The sequence below is a fragment of the Tamandua tetradactyla genome, chromosome 3 (genome assembly GCF_023851605.1).
Source record: "Tamandua tetradactyla isolate mTamTet1 chromosome 3, mTamTet1.pri, whole genome shotgun sequence".
NCBI classification, from domain to species: Eukaryota; Metazoa; Chordata; class Mammalia; order Pilosa; family Myrmecophagidae; genus Tamandua; species Tamandua tetradactyla.
In genome coordinates this window covers 15,341,377-15,360,408 of record NC_135329.1, presented here as the reverse complement: position 1 = coordinate 15,360,408, position 19,032 = coordinate 15,341,377, and the positions used below count along the sequence as shown (strand labels likewise).

The 19,032-nt window shown below is 36.4% G+C and overlaps 1 protein-coding gene across 4 annotated transcripts in view; it reads right to left on the bottom strand.

The window, feature by feature from the left end:
* LOC143677058 (disintegrin and metalloproteinase domain-containing protein 18-like) overlaps window positions 1-19,032 on the bottom strand; it is a 117,474-nt gene that overhangs the window by 60,956 nt on the left and 37,486 nt on the right. For all 4 annotated transcript variants that reach the window (XR_013172364.1, XR_013172363.1, XM_077152555.1 and 1 more), the window contains exons 7-10: window positions 16,989-17,054; window positions 3,365-3,436; window positions 3,003-3,169; window positions 2,109-2,190 (exon numbers count right to left, since the gene is read on the bottom strand). Coding sequence is in view for 2 of the 4 variants with exons in the window: in XM_077152555.1 (XP_077008670.1) it covers window positions 2,109-2,190; window positions 3,003-3,169; window positions 3,365-3,436; window positions 16,989-17,054 (387 nt within the window). In the remaining 2 variants the exon portion in view is untranslated. The remainder of the gene's footprint in view (window positions 1-2,108; window positions 2,191-3,002; window positions 3,170-3,364; window positions 3,437-16,988; window positions 17,055-19,032) is intronic.

The following is a 19,032-nucleotide window of genomic DNA, read 5'->3' as shown; positions in this document are numbered from 1 at the left end:
TAAATCTGCAATCTGAACGAGGCGTCATGGTTTTCCATTTTGGCAAATCAAGTCTGGTTTCTCATCATCTGACTTAGAGGTTGTTTTTTCTCTTATCACAAAACATTACTTTAGTAAAATAATTATGTTTTATAGATCTAGTGTATAATTAACAAAGTTCCAGAAAGGAAAGAAACAATAGAAAGAGAACTATCAAATAAGTAATATGGCAAAATTTCTCAGGCCAGAAGTTAATTAGTATCCACATTGAACGGGCTTCCTTATAACCAGCACATTGAGGGAAAAAGAGATGTCATCCAAAGATAAAAAAATCTTAAATGCTTCCATAGAGACAACAGGCCACATACAAAGGAATGAGTATAAGAATGTTATTTTACTCCTAAAGATAAGAGGAGATTTTTACTGTTCTATGAATAATTACTTTAAAATTAAAATCAATCCATATTTTGTAAGAATTAATTTTTCAATTATACAGCTCTCAAATAAGTTACTGCACATTGTTCTTTCTCTGTAAATTAGGGTCTCTTATATTCCACAAAATGAATGAGCAAAATGTGAAAGAAGAATGCACATATTCCTAAAGAGACAAGATTGGAAATTCTCCAATAATAGTTATGCATCAGGTCTGATAATATAGCTCACCAAAAAGCCTAGTTCTCTGGAAGACCATACCCAGGATAAAAAGGAGGGATTTCTGAAACATAAAAAAAGTAGGGGTATTTCCTACTTTTATTTAAAAATTTGAGCTCAGTATGATACAATTGTTAAATTCAGGAAGAATAAAAAAGTAATAAAGTAATAAAAAAGTAATAAAGGCAATCTAATTCCATTATTTGGCTCACCAGAAAATGGAACTTTCACATATTATATAAACTGTAAAATTATAGAGGAAGAATGGAAGGAAGCAGAATGAAGATCCTTTTGAGCTATTAGGGTATAAGATTTGGACAAATAATAGGAAGCCAATAGATAATATCTAAAATTGAATATTCAAATATTGTGTAGACGTTTTCTTTAGAAGTGTAGATTAACAGAATGAACAATCTACACCTACACATATAAAAATGAATGAGTCTCATAAAATTAGTCTTGAGCAAAATAATGCAGATGCAAGGATTCATATTACATTGTTTCATTTGCATAAAGTTCAAAAAAGATGCAAAATGAACCAACGTTGATAGATGTCTGACTACTGCTTTCCTTTGGTGTGGGTAGTGATTAGGAGGAAGCATAATTCATAGAGGTCTTTGAAGTATTAATAATATTTTATTTCATTTGTGTGGATTTTTAAACCTATGTATTAACATGGTGAAAATTAATTGTACTGTATACATATGCCCTTTGCACTTGTATCTGTATTTGAAGCATTGACATGTTGTTTTCATTTCAAAAGTAATAACTATGGAGTTATAGATCAGGAGGAGGAGGAGATATTCAAAGAATTAGGGAAGAAGATTCAGGGGTTAGTAAATTATGCAAGGGACGGATATTTTAAATTAATATGAGCCCAATAATACTGTCTGTATTTAGAACAAGTTGTATGCATTACTTGATGAACAAAAATGAATTTTAAAAGACAAAACAATTTTTCTGGAGGTACATGTTTTAACATGTATACAACTTTTAAAAAGCTATTCAAAATTAATTTCAGAATTATATGTAAAATAAGAACAATGCAAAACATTACATACTATTCATGGATGAATGCATTTGTAACAGTAGTATGAAGTGTGCACAGAATGTTAAACACATTTCATATTTAAACATATTAATGATTTTGTTATTTATTAAGCTCAAAGAAGATGCACAGAAGGCTTTAACGTTGCTCCAATATTTTATTTCTTAGGAAATCTGAAGAAAATGTTATTGTCTCTTATGACTAATTGGTGAGTGGGTATACTAATGTTAGTTCATATACTTTTTCCTTATGTTTGAAATTTAGAATTTACTTAATTTTCTGAGATACAAATAATTTGTCCCAATGAAATAATAATATACAGATAAAAACATCAAATCATTCTATACCACTTAACTACTTTGAATAGTATTTATAAAATATAATGTAAGTTTAAAAAATAGTAATACACAAAAGGATAAAAATTACATACCAGAGCAATACCTGCATCATAGTTTTTATTACATATTGTGCCAGGAAATGTTGCTCCCACGTGATTAGGATGTTTCCTGTAACTACATGATTATAGTATTGCCTTTTTAATTGATATAGCTATTCAGAACCACTTACTAGGTTATTTACTAAATTAAATCTACCTTTCATATAATTTTGATGATGATTTTGAAAATACACAAAGGTCTGATCTGGATGATATGTAACAAATTATTTAAAATGCTCAGATCATGGAAAAATTACAATTCACTTTCTTAACAGCATTTTTCTTTCCTCACCTAACTCCTAGACTTGATGTAATTTTATTACTTCGGATGCCTTTTTTTTTTTAATTCTGCCTTCACTGTTTCGGTCATTCAAGTGTAAAAAAGAGGAATTTCTAATTTAACAAAGAAGAAATCTTACCTAACTTAGAGATAAGCATATATATTTTTTAATTTAATATTAAGAATAAAACAGACCTTAGTCAAACAGTAGACATAAAAGTATCAACATATCATGGGTAATATTCACAAAATAGTGTTAATTTTTACATCATTAATAACATGAGGATTACATGTACTCTGTATTGTAGTTGATATCATAAAAGTTAATTGAATAAAAATTTTCTCACATTAATTATACTAAAAGATATATTGTTATATAACTGAGTCATGTTTTTATTTTTATCATATTTCCAATTACATTATCACCTTCATGGCAGCAGCTATATTTTATTTTATTTTCAAATGGAAATAGAAAATTGGAGAATACATGAAAAAGGCATTGAATTACTAATTTAGCTAGTAATTTAAATTTCTAATTTACTAATTTAAAAGGCATTAAATTACCAATATTTATGCATGTATCTTTATAAAGTAGACAGTGTGCTTACATCAGTAAGTATGCTATGTCATGGGGCCGAAGGAAAGCATAGTCCTGTTTCCATGCCAAAAATGTTTGTAATAAATCATCAGCATCCCTGTTGGTTGAAATTTGGTTTTTATATGACCATAATTCCAAGGAAGTCATTAAAACTGTCAAATTGAACTGGGTAAACATCTAAAAATAAGATTTATGAATATTTATTCAAGTAACAAATATAAGTACATTTAAAAAGTCAATAAAAATAATCAAAAGGTTCAGTTGAGTATTTTGGATATTAAACTAGTAAAAGCCTTAATATTTCAGGAAAGAATTCAAATCATTTTCAATAATTTTTCATAAAATTATAAATATGGAAAAGTAAAAACTTACAGTGTTGACAAGACCAATAACTTGGATAATTTTCTGTGTTACGGCCATCATTTCAGATCCCATGTAATCATACTGAAAAACAAATTTGATGCTTTAATGATTCTATTAAAAATCTAAGCTATAGCAAATTTTTTTTATTTATCTAAAAAGGGTATCATACAATTTAAAGTCTTTTTGACTGGAATCTTTCACTCATCATAATTATCTTGAGATTCACCCATACTGTTGTGTATATCATTGACTGATCCATTTTTATTGCTGAGTATTATTTCCATTGCACACTGGGTTGTTGTACATTGGGGTTTTTTTTAGGTTACAAATCAACTTGCTAAAAACACCCGTGTATGAGTTGCTGTATGAATATAAGCTTTTGTTTCTTTGGGATAAATATTTCAGAGTGCTATTATTTAGGATATAGTTTCAGATGCAGGAATACAGACTCTCCAAATGCTGTGACTTTTGCATGACAGAATTACTCACCTCTTACGTAACAATTTAAAAGCATAAAAACTTGTTGACATGCTAATGACACATGTCAGAAACTGCCCTTGTTTTCCTTCACTCTCTCTGAGGTTTTGCCTTGCTCTGTCCAATCCAAGGTAACTCACCACTGCACACTACTTCACTATTTCATGAAGAAGGAAAAAAGGAAGACGGGAAGAGGCAATATTGCTTTGCATTTTAGAACTTAAATCAAAATGGTGCCCATCCTTTCCATTTACATGTCATTGCCCAGAACATTAAGTGGCCATCCTGCAAGAATAGTTGGAAAATGTACACTTTCCAACTCAGCTAAAGTAGTGAGTTCCATTCTGTTGGGGAGCACTTACTGTCTTTGTGAAACAATAAGATAACCATTATCTTCCAAAAGGAAATTGTTATATCACAATTAATTAATTGAAATAACTAACATGATTGATTTTACATTATCTTGATTTTGCGTATGTTATCTATAGTCCCTTATTTTTTACTCTTTTTATATCAACGTTTTTCTTCTCAGGATTTATGCAGACATAAATTATAAATTCTTTTTTAAATTTTAAAATGTTCAACGTTAATATTTTAGGTTTAAGTATAATTATTAAGGAGTTGCTTGCAGATAAATTATGTAGAAAATAAGAATGGTAAAATATTTTAAATAAGAATATTGCATTCATTTTGGAGAATATTAGAAAATTTTCTACCATATCAAAATTTCAAAAATTTTAAAGTATACTTTTGGCTAACGGTCAATATTTACCTAGTTCATATGGACCGTTCTAATGCCTTTATTTGGAATTACGGTAAAATTTCTACCAATAGGGATGCTGATGATTTATTACAAAGTTCTGAAAAGTGAAAATGAAAAGGAACAAGGAACCCTAATAAGATTAAATGCCAACTTCTCATCAGAAACCACGGAGAAAAGAAAGCAGTAAGATTAACTATTTAAAGTGCTGAAAGAAAATTGCCAAATAAGACTTTTATGCCCACTGAGACTTTCAAAAATAAGGGAGATATTGAGAAATTATAAGATAAGCAAAAGCTGAGGGAAATCATCACCAATAGATCGCTCCTGCAAGCAATGCTAAAGGAATTTCTTCAGACTGAAGGAAAGGACACTATATAGTGGATTGAAGTGACATAAAGATCTCCAGTAAGGGAAACCACATGAGAAATTATAATTGTCAGCATTGTCGTAATGTATTTTCTGTAATGTTAATTCACTATTTACTTGTTCATGTTCGAAAACGAAAATGCAAAAATATAATTAAAAATATACGTTTCAGGGACCAAGTTCTGGGAAGATGGCGGAATAAGATAGTTGAGTTCACACCTACTCCAAGGAGCAGCAAAAGAAGTGAGAGAAAAATGACCAAGAGAGTGATTCCAGGGTGTAAGTGACCTGAGAGGCTCTTCTCACCACATAGGGATGCCCAGGTTGAAACAGCTGAAGAACTGAGATGCAGAGAACCCCAGACCTTCCAGCTAATGCTAACAGCCTAATACGCCCCTTTCCAAACAGAGGCCTGGAGCCCTCAGGAGTGCACGGACAGGCAGAAGTGGACAAGCAAGTAAGCCAAGGCACATTCCTTGAAAGCACTACCCTCACACACACTGCACGCTGCCCGTGACCCACGATTCCCCCACACCTGAACCCTGTCACCCACCCCCTCAACGTGCTCCAAGCACCCCCACCCTGACCTCCACCCCACCCCAACCTCCGACCCCACACATCTTTGCCCCACATCCCCACGCTACACATGCATGCAAGCCTGTCCCAGCCCAACTCACCTCTCCCATCCCTCCCAATACCCAGGAACCTACCTCCCCCTCCCTGCCCCCCTCAGGTGGTCACCTGCACATTCGGGCTGTGGGTCCTCACCTTCATACCCAGGCCACACCCGCACCCAACCTATACAGTCACACCCAGCCTGAGCTCTGAGCACACACACATATCAGCATCCAGCCCCCCAGACCCATGCACACACTGCACCCACTTCTGCCATGCCCTCAGCACTGGACAAGAGCTGACCTGAGCATCCAGGCCACATCCACCCCCAGCCCATGCAGGTGCAAACCTACCCTGCTGCCCCCAAGCTCTGCACGCTCGCACACCAGGGTCTTGCCCCCCAGACTTACTCATGGGCACAATCACATTCCCCCCACTGGGCACCCATGTACTATTGCACTGACTTCTTGACCCCTGCACCCCACCACCTTGCTCCGCATACATGAACACCCCTGCCCCACCCCCTGGTACAAGTGCCCTTCTCTCACACCTTGCAGCTGCTCTCATGCACATCTGTGACACACAGCCCCCACCCTGCACACATGTGCACACCTACCCCACCCAACCCCATACCCGTGCCAAAGCCCTGCCCACCAGACATCACCCACCCCTGACACACATCTCACAAAATCTGTGACCTGTGCCCAGCGCCTACACACTCACACATCCATATCCTGTCTCCCTGGACAACACCCCCTGGTTCAAGGACACCCCCATGCCCTGCCCTCCCTGAGTCCTGACATCTGTGCCCTATGCCTTGCACCCTGACACCCACGACACACACACTCCATGCACCCACCCGTATCCTGCCACACACCAGCCCCAGCATATCTGCTCAGCCTCCACATCCACCTCCTACCATGCCCCACCCCTGTGTCCCCATACTGCACACATGCTCCTGCATTCCAAGGCATGCCTGAGCTGCATCTCGCCCTTATGGGTGCTGCACCTCCACAACCCCATGCTCACAAGCACCAATGTAGAGTGCATATACCTGTGTAGCAATCCATCACACACTGTTATGTCCCTCCCCATGTCCCAAATCCTGCTCCACACCCATTCCACAAATACAAAGTTTCAAACTACTGAGGGAAATCAATTTCCAAAGTAACCCTAACAAGATATTTACATGCCATGAAGACAACAGAAGATCATTAACCATATGAAGATGCAGATAGATACAGCCCAGCCTAATAACCAAATTAAAACACCAGAGGAGAAATGGACTTTGGGACAACTAATCAAAGATGTTCAAATAACTACTAAATAAAATCAATGGGATGGCTAATGACATACAGGAGATCAAGAAAACACAAGAAACGCATAAAGAGGAATTTGAAAGAATAAATAGAAAGACAACAAATATCACAGAGATTAAAGATGCTGTAGATTGGATCAAAAATATATTAGAGGGGGTTCAGTTCCTGGTTCCTGCCCAAGTAAAAAAAAAATCTACTATATATATTATATAATGTATATATATATATATAAGAGGGTGGTGCAATAGTGGCTCAGTGACAGAATTGTTGCCTGCCATGAGGAGACCCAGGTTCAATTCCTGGAGCTTGCCCATGACAATATATATATGTATATTTTATATATATCAGAGACACACAACAGTATATCTGAAGAGGCAGAAGAAAGAATAAGCAAACTAGAGGACAGGACAACTGATTTTGAACACTCAAAGAAGCAAATGGTAAAAAAGATGGAAAAATCTGAATTGGATATCAGGGAAATGAAGGACCAAAAAAGCACAAAAATATAAGATTCATTAGTGTCCCTGAAGGAGAGGAGAAGAGTAAAGGGAGAGGAAGATTAGTTGAGGATATTATGCAAATAAAAGAAGCCCAATGAACTTCAAATAGAATAAATCCAAATAGACCTCTCCAAGACACATACTAATCTATCTGTCAAATGTTGAAGAGAAGCAGAAAATTCTGAAAGCAGCCAGAGAAAAACCATCTACAACATACAAAGGAAACTACATAAAACTACATCTGGAACTATGGAGCCAAGAAGGCAGTGGTATGACATAGTTAAGATACAGAAACAGAAAGACTTTCTGTCAAGAATTCTGCACCCAGCCAAATTTGAAGGAGAGATTTAAATTTTCACAGACAAACAAATCCTAAAAGAATTTGTCAACAAGAGACTGGCCCTTCAAGAAATACTAAAGGGAGTCCTGCCAGCTGAAAAAAAAAAAAAAAAAGACAGAAGAGGGATGTCTGGAGGAGGGCTCAAGAATTTAAGAGTACCAGTAAGGCTAACTTAAAGGATAAAAAGAGAAAGAGAGAAAAGAATATAAGGATTCACAAACAAAATCCAGAGGATAAGATGGTCGATTGAAGAAATGCCTTTTCAGTAATAACTCTGAATGTTAGTGGACTAAACTTACCAATTAAAAGATACAGATTGGCAGAATGGATTAAGAAATAAAATCCAGCTATATGCTGCTTACAAGAGACTCATTTTAGACTCAAGAATACAAATAGATTGAAAGTGAAAGGATGGAAAAAGATGTTCCACACAACTTGTAACCAAAAGAAAGCAGGAGTAGGTATCCTGATATCAGATAAATAGACTTTAAGTGTAAAGACATCATAAGAGACAAAGAAGGACACTATGTATTAATAAAAGGGACAATTCACCAAGAAGATACAGCAATCATCAATGTTTATGACCCAATCAAGGAACACCAAAGTACATGAGACAGACATTGACAAAACTGAAGGGAATGACTGATATTTCAACAATAATAGTAGGAGACTTCAATGCACCACTATATAGATAGAAAAACCAGGCAGAGGATCAACAAGGAAATAGAGAAGTTAAACAACTTGATAAACGAATTAGACATAACAGACATATATAGGTCATTACATTCCAAAACACCAGGATATATATTCTTCTCTAGTGCTCATGAAACATTCTCCAGGACAGATTATATGCTATGGCACAAAACTGGTATTTATAAATTTAAAAACACTGAAATTATTCAAAGCATTTTCTCTGATCACAGTGGAATGAAGCTGGATATTAATATCCACCAAAGAACAAGAACTTTCAGAAGTATATGGAGGTTAAATAACACACTCAAATAATGAATGGGTCAAAGAAGAAATTGCCAAAGAAATCAGTAGCTATCTCAAGATTAATGAAAATGAGGATATAACATATCAGAACTTATAGGACATGGCAAAAGCTGTGCTGAGAGGGAAATTTATTGCCCTAAATGCCTATATTAAGAAAAGAGAAAGAGGAAAAATTGAGGACTTAACTGCCTACTTGGAGGAACTTGAAAAAAAGCAGCAAACTAATCCCAAAGCAAATAGAAGAAGAGAAACAACAAAGATTAAAGTAGAGTTAAAAGAATAGAATAGAAATAATCAAAAGCCAAAAATTGGTTCTTTGAGGAAATCAATAAAATCTGTGGACCACTAGCAAGGCTGACAAAGAAAAAAAGAGAAAGGATGCAAATAAACAAAATCAGTCATGGAGGGCAGTCATTACCACAAACCCTGAAGAAATAAAAAAAAATCATAGAATATTATGAACAGCTATACACCAACAAACTAGACAACTCAGATGAGGCAGACAAATTCCTGAAAACACACAAACAAGGTACATTGACTTAAGAAGAAATAAAAGATCTCAACAAAGCAGTTTCAAGTAAGGAGGGTCAATAATTCATCAAAAATCTTCCTACAAAGAAAAGCCTATGGCCAGATGGCTTCATAGGTGAATTTTATCAAATATTCCAAAAAAAAATTAACACCAATTCTGTTCAAAATTTTTGAAAAAAATTGAGAAAGAGAGCAGTGCAATGGTGGCGCAGTGGCAGAATTCTCACCTGCTATGGCAGAGACCTGGGTTTGTTTCCCTCTGTCTGTCCATGTTAAAAAAAAAATTGAGGAAGAATGAACATTACCTCATTTTATGAAGCCAACATCCCTTAATACCAAAACCAGGTAAAGATGTTCTGAGAAAGGAAAACTAGAGACCAGTCTCCCTAATGAACACAGATGCATAAATTCTCAACAAAATAGTAGCAAATCGAATCCAACAACACATTAAAAGAATTATACACCACAACCAAGTGAGGCTTATACCAAGAATGCAAGGATGGCTCAACACAAGGAAATCATTTACTGTAATACAGCACATTAACAAATCAAAGGGAAAAAATCATACGATCATCTCATTAATGCTGAAAAAGCATTTGACGAAACTCAACATCCTTTTCTGATAAAAACACTTCAAGAAATAGGAATCAAAGGTAACTTCCTCAATATAATAAAGGGCATATAAGAAAAATCCATAGCTGGCATCATACTCAATTGTGAGAGACTGAAACTATCCCTTAAGATCAGGAATGAGACATGATGCCCTCTGTCATCACTTTTATTCAACACTGAACTAGAAGTTCTAGTCAGAGCAATAAGGGAGGAAAAAGAAAAAAAAAAGGCATCCAAATTGGAGAGGAAGAAGTAAAACTTTCATTATTTGCAGATGACATGATACTATACTTGGCAGATCCTGAGAAATCTACAATAAAGTTACTTGGGCTAATAAACAAGTTCAGAAAGGTGGCAGGTTATAAAATAATGTGCAAAAATCAGTAAGGTTTCCATACACAAACAATGACCTGAGGAGCCAATTAAGGAAAAAATTCCATTCAAAATAGCAACTAAAATAAGTATCTAGAAATGAACTTAACTAAGGTTGTAAAGGACTTATACACAGAGGACTACATAACACTGCTAAAAGAAATAAAGAAGATCTAAATTGATGGAAAGACACTCAATGCTCATAGAAAGGAAGATTAAATATAGTTAAGATGACAATTCTAACCAAATTGATCTACATATTCAATGCAGTACTAATCAAAATTCCAACAACCTACCTTAAAGACTTGGAAAAGCTAGTTACCAAATTCACCTGGAAGGGAAGGAGACTCTGAATAGCTAAAAGCATCTAAAAAAGAAGAGCAAAGTGGGAGGATTAATACCCCCCAATTTTAAAACCTACTACAAAGCCACAGTGATTAAAACAGCATGGTATTGGCATAAAGATAGAAGTATTGACCAATGGATTTGAATCAAGAACACAGAAATAGACCACCAAATCTATAGTCAACTGATCTTCCACAAGGCCCCCAAATCCACTGCACTGGGACAAAATAGTCTTTTCGATAAATGGCACGGGAGAACTGGATATCAATTGTCAGAAGAAGAAAAGAGGACGCTTACCTTACACCCTATACAAAAATTAACTAAAAATGGATCAAACGCCTAAATTTAAGAACCATTAGGGCAGGTCACAGTGGCTCAGCAGACAGAGCTCTTGCCTGTCATGCCAGAGACTCAGGTTCAATTCCCAGTGCCTGCCCATACAAAAGGGAAAAAAAAGAACCAGTGCTTTTTAGAGAAAATTTACAGGCTGATTATAAAATGTATTTCAGTGCAAAGGACCCAAAATAGTCAAAGCAATTATGAAGAATTAGAAGAGAACTTAAATCAGCAGACTAAAAGGCAATAAAGCAGTTTTAGCAAACTGATACAGGAATAATCTGGAGTACAGAAAATGCTTTATATCTTGTCATAGGTGGTGGTGTACATGCGTGTATGTCTTAGTTTGCTAACTATACATCTATTTTTTCTTGTCTAATTGCTCTGTCTAGAACCTCCAACACAATGTTGAATAATAGTGGTGATAATGGACATCCTTGTCTTGTTCCTGATCTTAGGGGGAAAGTTTTCAATTTTTCCCCATTGAGGATATTAGCTGTGGGTTTTTCATATATTCCCTCTATAATTTAAGGAAGTTCCCTTGTATTCCTATCTTTTGAAGTGTTTTCAACAGGAAAGGATATTGAATCTTGTCAAATGCCTTCTCTGCATCAATTGAGATGATCATGTGATTTTTCTGCTTTGATTTGTTGATATGGTGTATTACATTAATTGATTTTCTTATGTTGAACCATCCTTGCACACCTGGGATGAATCCTATTTGGTCATGATGTATAATTCTTTTAATGTGTTGTTGGATTCGATTTGCTAGAATTTTGTTGAGGATTTTTGCATCTATATTCATTAGAGAGATTGGCCTGTAGTTTTCTTTTTTTGTAATATCTTTGCCTGGTTTTGGTATGAGGGTGATGTTGGCTTCATAGAATGAATTAGGTAGCTTTCCCTCCACTTCGATTTTTTTGAAGAGTTTGAGGGGAGTTGGTACTAATTCTTTCTGGAATGTTTGGTAGAATTCACATGTGAAGCCATCTGGTCCTGGACTTTTCTTTTTAGGAAGCTTTTGAATGACTGATTCAATTTCTTTACTTGTGATTGGTTTGTTGAGGTCATCTATTTCTTCTTGAGTCAAAGTTGGTTGTTCAAGTCTTTCCAGGAACCCGTCCATTTCATCTAAATTGTTGTATTTATTAGCGTAAAGTTGTTCATAGTATCCTGTTATTACCTCCTTTATTTCTGTGAGGTCAGTGGTTATGTCTCCTCTTCCATTTCTGATCTTATTTATTTGCATCCTCTCTCTTCTTCTTTTTGTCAATCTTGCTAAGGGCCCATCAATCTTATTGATTTTCTCATAGAACCAACTTCTGGTCTTATTGATTTTCTCTATTGTTTTCATGTTTTCAATTTCATTTATTTCTGCTCTAATCTTTGTTATTTCTTTCCTTTTGCTTGCTTTGGGATTAGTTTGCTGTTCTTTCTCCAGTTCTTCCAAGTGGTCAGTTAATTCCTGAATTTTTGCCTTTTCTTCTTTTCTGATATAGGCATTTAGGGCAATAAATTTTCCTCTTAGCACTGCCTTTGCTGCGTCCCATAGGTTTTGATATGTTGTGTTTTCTTTTTTATTCGCCTTGAGGTATTTACTAATTTCTCTTGCAATTTCTTCTTTGACCCACTCGTTGTTTAAGAGTGTGTTGTTGAGCCTCCACATATTTGTGAATTTTCTGGCACTCCATCTATTATTGATTTCCAACTTCATTCCTTTATGATCTGAGAAAGTGTTGTGTATGATTTCAATCTTTCTAAATTTGTTAAGACTTGCTTTGTGACCCAGTATATGGTCTATCCTCGAGAATGATCCATGAGCACTTGAGAAAAAGGTGTATCCTGCTGTTGTGGGATGTAATGTCCTATAAATGTCTGTTAAGTCAAGCTCATTTATAGTAATATTCAGATTCTCTATTTCTTTACTGCTCCTCTGTTTAGATGTTCTGTCCATTGATGAGAGTGGTGAATTGAAGTCTCCAACTATTATGGTATATGTGTCTATTTCTCTTTTCAGTGTTTGCAGTGTATTCCTCACATATTTTGGGGCATTCTGGTTCAGTGCATAAATATTTATGATTGTTATGTCTTCTTGTTTAATTGTTCCTTTTATTAGTATATAGTGTCCTTCTTTGTCTCTTTTAACTGTTTTACATTTGAAGTCTAATTTGTTGGATATTAGTATAGCCACTCCTGCTCTTTTCTGGTTGTTATTTGCATGAAATATCTTTTCCCAACCTTTCACTTTCAACCTATGTTTATGTTTGTGTCTAAGATGTGTTTCCTGTAGACAGCATATAGAAGGATCCTGTTTTTTAATCCATTCTGCCAGTCTATGTCTTTTGATTGGGAAATTCAATCCATTAACATTTAGTGTTATTACTGTTTGGATAATATTTTCCTCTACCATTTTGCCTTTTGTATTATATATATCATATCTGATTTTCCTCCTTTCTACACTCTTCTCCATACCTCTCTCTTCTGTCTTTTCATATCTGACTCTAGTGCTTCCTTTAGTATTTCTTGCAGAGCTGGTCTCTTGGTCACAAATTCTCTCAGTGACTTTTTGTCTGAGAATGTTTTAATTTCTCCCTCATTTTTGAAGGACAATTTTGCTGGATATAGGCGGCTTGGTTGGCCGTTTTTCTCTTTTAGTAATTTAAATATATCATTCCACTGTCTTCTAGCTTCCATGGTTTCTGCTGAGAAATCTACACATAGTCTTATTGGGTTTCCCTTGTATGTGATGGATTGTTTTTCTCTTCCTGCTTTCAAGATCCTCTCTTTCTCTTTGACCTCTGACATTCTAACTAGTAAGGGTCTTGGAGAACGCCTATTTGGGTCTATTCTCTTTGGGGTGCGCTGCACTTCTTGGATTTGTAATTTTAGGTCTTTCATAAGAGTTGGGAAATTTTCAGTGATAGTTTCCATTAGTTTTTTTCCTCCTTTTCCCTTCTCTTCTCCTTCTGGGACACCCACAACACGTATATTTGTGTGCTTCATATTGTCATTCAGTTCCCTGATCCCCTGTTCAAATTTTTCCATTCTTTTCCCTATAGTTTCTGTTTCTTTTTGGAATTCAGATGTTCCATCCTCCAATTCACTAATTCTAGCTTCTGTCTCTTTAAATCTACCATTGTAGGTATCCATTGTTTTTTCCAGCTTTTCTACTTTGTCCTTCACTCCCATAAGTTCTGTGATTTGTTTTTTCAGTTTTTCTATTTCTTCTTTTTGTTCAGCCCATGTCTTCTTCATGTCCTCCCTCAATTTATCAATTTGGTTTTTGAAGAGGTTTTCCATTTCTGTTCATATATTCAGAATTAATTGTCTCAGCTCCTGTATCTCATTTGAACTATTGGTTTGTTCCTTTGACTGGGCCATATTTTCAATTTTCTGAGTGTGATCCGTTATCTTCTGCTGGCATCTGGGAATTTAATCAGATTTCCCTGGGTGTAAGACCCCACAGGCTGAAAGCTTTTTCTGTGAAATCTCTGGGCTCTGTTTTTCTTATCCTGCCCAGTAGGTGGCACTCATGGCGCTCATCTGTCTGCGGGTCCCACCAGTAAAAGATGCTGTGGCTCCTTTAACTTTGGAGAACTCTCGCTGTGGGGGGGGTCGCCAGCCAAAGCAGCTTCGGGGAGTGCCATTCCGAATCTCCCAGCCAGCCCGGGGATCCGCGTGTGGGGAGGTTTGCCGGCCTCCGCGGCTTGGGGGCACGCCTGTCCAAATTTCCCAGCTGACCCGGGGCGCCAAGCATGGTGGGGGGGCGCCAGCCGCCGTGGCTTGGGGAAGTGTCTATCCACTGTTCCCAGCCAGACCGGGAAGCCACGTGTTTGGAAGGGACCCCGGTCGCCGTTCTCCGCGGCTTGGGGATCTCTGATCCAATTCTCCCAGCCGACCCGGGAAGGAGGGAGGGAGGGACTCCAGCCGCCTGCCGCCCCGGCCCGGGGAAGCCCACGCCCCTCGGCAATCTCACCGGAGCGGGTTCTCCCAGCCAGTCAGCCATTCCAGAATGGAGTACGCTGTCTTTTTGGTCTCTGTCGTGGCTCCGGGAGCTGTTCAGAATCATTTCTACTTCTCTAGTAGCTGTTCTGGAGGAGGAACTAAGACCCGTGCGTCTTACTAAGCCGCCATCTTCTCCGGAAGTCTGGATCAGCTTTTAACAAGGGGATTCATTTAGTTAAAAATCTACAATTCTTCAAAGGAAAGGCTTTCATCTGAATTTCTCTGTCACATGTGAAGGCACAGGGTGACGGCTGCTGGCCTTCTCTCCTGGCTTCTGGGTTCTAACAGTTTTCCTAAGGGCAATTCCTTTCTGCATCTCAAAACATCTGGGCTGAACTGTGAGTGCTGGGATGAGGTATGCTGAGCTGCTGAGCTCTCTTTTGACCTTTTTTTTAAGGTACCAGCTAATTAAATTAAACCTCACTCACTGTGAGTCCCCTTGGCTGACTGCAAATGTAATCAGCCATATATGAATATTTAAATCCATGGAAATAGAAACAGAACAGTGAGGCATCATCATCTGGCCAAGTGACATCGGAACCTACCTATCACAGTAGAAAAATATGCAAAAAGTCAAATTGATGTACACTTCACTTTAAGTAAGTCATATACCTCAATACAAAATGTTAAAGAAACAAAACTTCAAGATGACTAAAAGTCAATTTCTACTTACATCCACTGCTACTGACAAAAGTTTCAGACAACAAATACTGAAATAAGCCTCCTAACCGCTTTCTATGACTATAGTATTGCCTCTCTTTGATCTAGCCTACCTACATCCATCATTGACTTTTCTGCGTGCCTGTTTAAATTTAAGTCTTGATGTAGATTCTTCAATAACTTCCAATTAGAAATGAGATGATAACAGGCTTTGAGATTTAGACCTCCTTAGCATGGGGTTTAGGTGATTTATTTAACATTTCTCCTAGCCTACATTCTCCAAATCTTGCTTCATTTACAGTACTCCAATAACTTGACCTACTATCTCTCCCTAACTGCTCTTTGTTTCCATAGTCTTAACTCCTCCTAATCCCTCCACTATGTTTCCATCTTTGGTATTTATATTAAGTATTAATGAAAATCTCCTCTTAGATTCCAATAACATATCCAAGCTCCTACCTTAACCTGGGATTCAGTTGCCTTCTTAAACTCTCCTCCTGGTCAGTCTTCTCAAAGTACTTTTCTGTAAAGCCTTTCCTGACAAGTCCCGCATCTACCTATCTGTAGGTGTATTATTTTATGTGTTTTATCAAAGGATATGGCACCTCAGAGTATAAAATTCCCTCATTTTGTATTTGCCTCTTGTTAGAATGTGAATTCTTGAAAGCAGAATGTCTAACAAACAGTCTTGTGCTTGGCTATTAGTAGATATCCAAGGATACTGTTTTATAAAGCAAAAAACATACTGAATGATTTGCTTATTCAGAAACTGTGCTTACACATTGAAAAACAAAACCATGAAACACTACTATTACGGAAGGAATATTTTAATTAAGAAACAAAGATAATATAATATGTGATGGTTGACCAAAGAAGTGAAGGTGTTGAAACCTTTGGCGAAAAAGAAAATATCAAACGAAAATGTCCTAAAATGTGTAAATAGCTTGTGTGCTCCCAAACGATGTGGCTAGAGAGGTAAAAGAAGATTAAGAGAAAAGCAGGGCTGTTAAGTGACGTCCAAGAGATACGGGGCTGATCTGGGGTAGAGGAACAGCATAGAACATTTTAGGCTAGTTTTGGCTTTTACTCATGATGGGATATAAATGCCCCAATTATTGATTTATCTAATATACATAAGAATATTGCTATTTAGAAAGAACAGGAAAAATAGGGATATCTGTGAAGCTAAGATAAAACTTACAAGTAAAAAGACAAAGTTGAAGGAAGAAAGAGGAATAATAAAGAGAAGGGAAGAAGGGAGAAAGGAAGGAAACCAAGGTGAAAACTGGGGTTACTTTAAGAATAGTTGTCAGCTTGGGTAAGAATGAAGGAAAGAAGGAAGGAGGGAGGGAGGGAAGGAGGGAAGGAGGAAGGGAGAAATCCAGCTTTGACTTACCAAAGCTTTGTCCACTATGATGTGCAATTCAAGAAGTTGAGGTAATAGTTCCGAAGGAAATATTTTCTGAAAAAGATAAAAGCACGTAATAGCATGGATTTTATCAAATTTTAACATGTATTGAATATGTTAAGAGCAAAGAGCGGTATGTAAAGAAGGCAAAAAAACGCATAAAAAACCTTCATAATGACTGAAATATAAAAATTGCAAATCATAAAATTTCACTTATTTCACCTTTCAAGTTTAAAAGAATACCTTTGAAGTAACTTCTTCATAGAAGGTACACAACTGAGTCATTTCTATTCCATTTTGCCAGTCTCTGCTTTATAATTGGTACATTCAGACCAATTATGTCTAATGCAACTTTTGACAATTCAGAGCTTAAGTCCTTCGTGTTATTACATGTTTTCTCATTGCCCACTTTGTTTTACATTTTTCTGTTTAAATTCTTTCTTTTCTGTATATTATAGATTACTTGAGTTTTTTAGAGTTCTATTTTGATTTATGTATAATGATTTTACACATATATCTTCATATGGATTTTTGGTGATAGCGTATCACAGTCTACTGGTGTTCACAATTTACTATTTTGAGTGAAATGTGGAAAACTTACCTCACTTCAGTTCCCTTTACTCTCTTCCTTTTATAATAGTCTTAAATATTTCTTCTATGAACAATGAGAATCCCATCAAGCAATATTATAATTCTTGCTTTGATATGTTTTCTAATGATTTGATGAGGATTTTTATTTGTTGAGACTTTCTAGTTTTTCATTGTTTAAAGTACTCGTAATTGCTTGTTGAAGCATTTTATGAGAAATACTTTTCAGATATTCCAACATTTATATCACATCAATGATGGCATCTGTTGTCTTCTCTACTCACATTGAGCATTTCTTGGTTCTTAATATGCCAAATGTTTTTCTATAGCATTGGACAGGTTAGGTGCTATAACATGAGGTTCTCGATCTTATTTAGATATTATTTCAGCTGGAATCCTCTTATTTTGTACCAGTGAAGGTAGGTGGTATTAACCTTGTTACTGCCAGTAGGAGTATAAGTCCAGTTTTTCTCTTCAGCCTTCATTTGACACCCTAGGTGCGAGGGCTTTCCATTAACATATGGGGTAATGGGAGCAAGTACAAGCGCTCCACTAGGTCTCCATTCACACTTCTTAGGTTGAAGTGGGAGTTATGCCTGGTCACTGTTCCCATGTGGCCTGCACTGATATTACACGGTATGGAAGTTTGCTGGCACTAAGTGGTGGTAAAAATCCACCATTTACACATAGCTTCTCTGACACCATAGTAGAAGAAGTAGGGGAGAGATACCATTTTAACTCTGGGTGTAGGTAGAAGTCTGGGATGTACACATGCTGACACCATGTGACTCTGCTGACATCCCAGGAAAGGTGTTTCATTAGCATCAGGTAGAATGAAGGCACAGCCCTCCACTTGCACTTGTATGGCACCACCTGGATGTAGAAGGAGGAGCACCTTTCTACCACAGGACGAGGCTACATTTCCAGGCTCCTCCCCTGGTCTTTGCTGCAAAGGGTGAGTGTGGTTCACAATCTTTTCTGTGGTTATTTGGATAGAAGAGGATGTTTCTGCCTTGCTAAGTTGCTCCTCTCCTGGCCCTCTGGCTAGAGACAGCAAATTATCTTTGAGGATGTTTTTTTTCTGCGCACATTTCAATTTTCTCAAACTTCTAGACGGAACTTGCACAAAGTCTGAAAGTAAATAGTGACAGTCTATCAAACCTACCTGGATTACTTTATAACTATTAATAATAGTATTTTAAGTAAAAATGAAAAATGTAGGCCAGACCTTCAAAATGCTTCATAGGGAGAATGTTATGACAACTTGCCTAAAATACAAATTGTCAGCATAAAAGTGATATTGAAAACTGAAACTCTGAAGAATAAGAACAAATTTACTTAGTAGATATTACACAAAAACTGCATTACAGAGAAAATATACATATATAAATTAAACACAAAGAAATTAAATTAAAAATCAATAAAAAATGTATCTAGAAAAGCT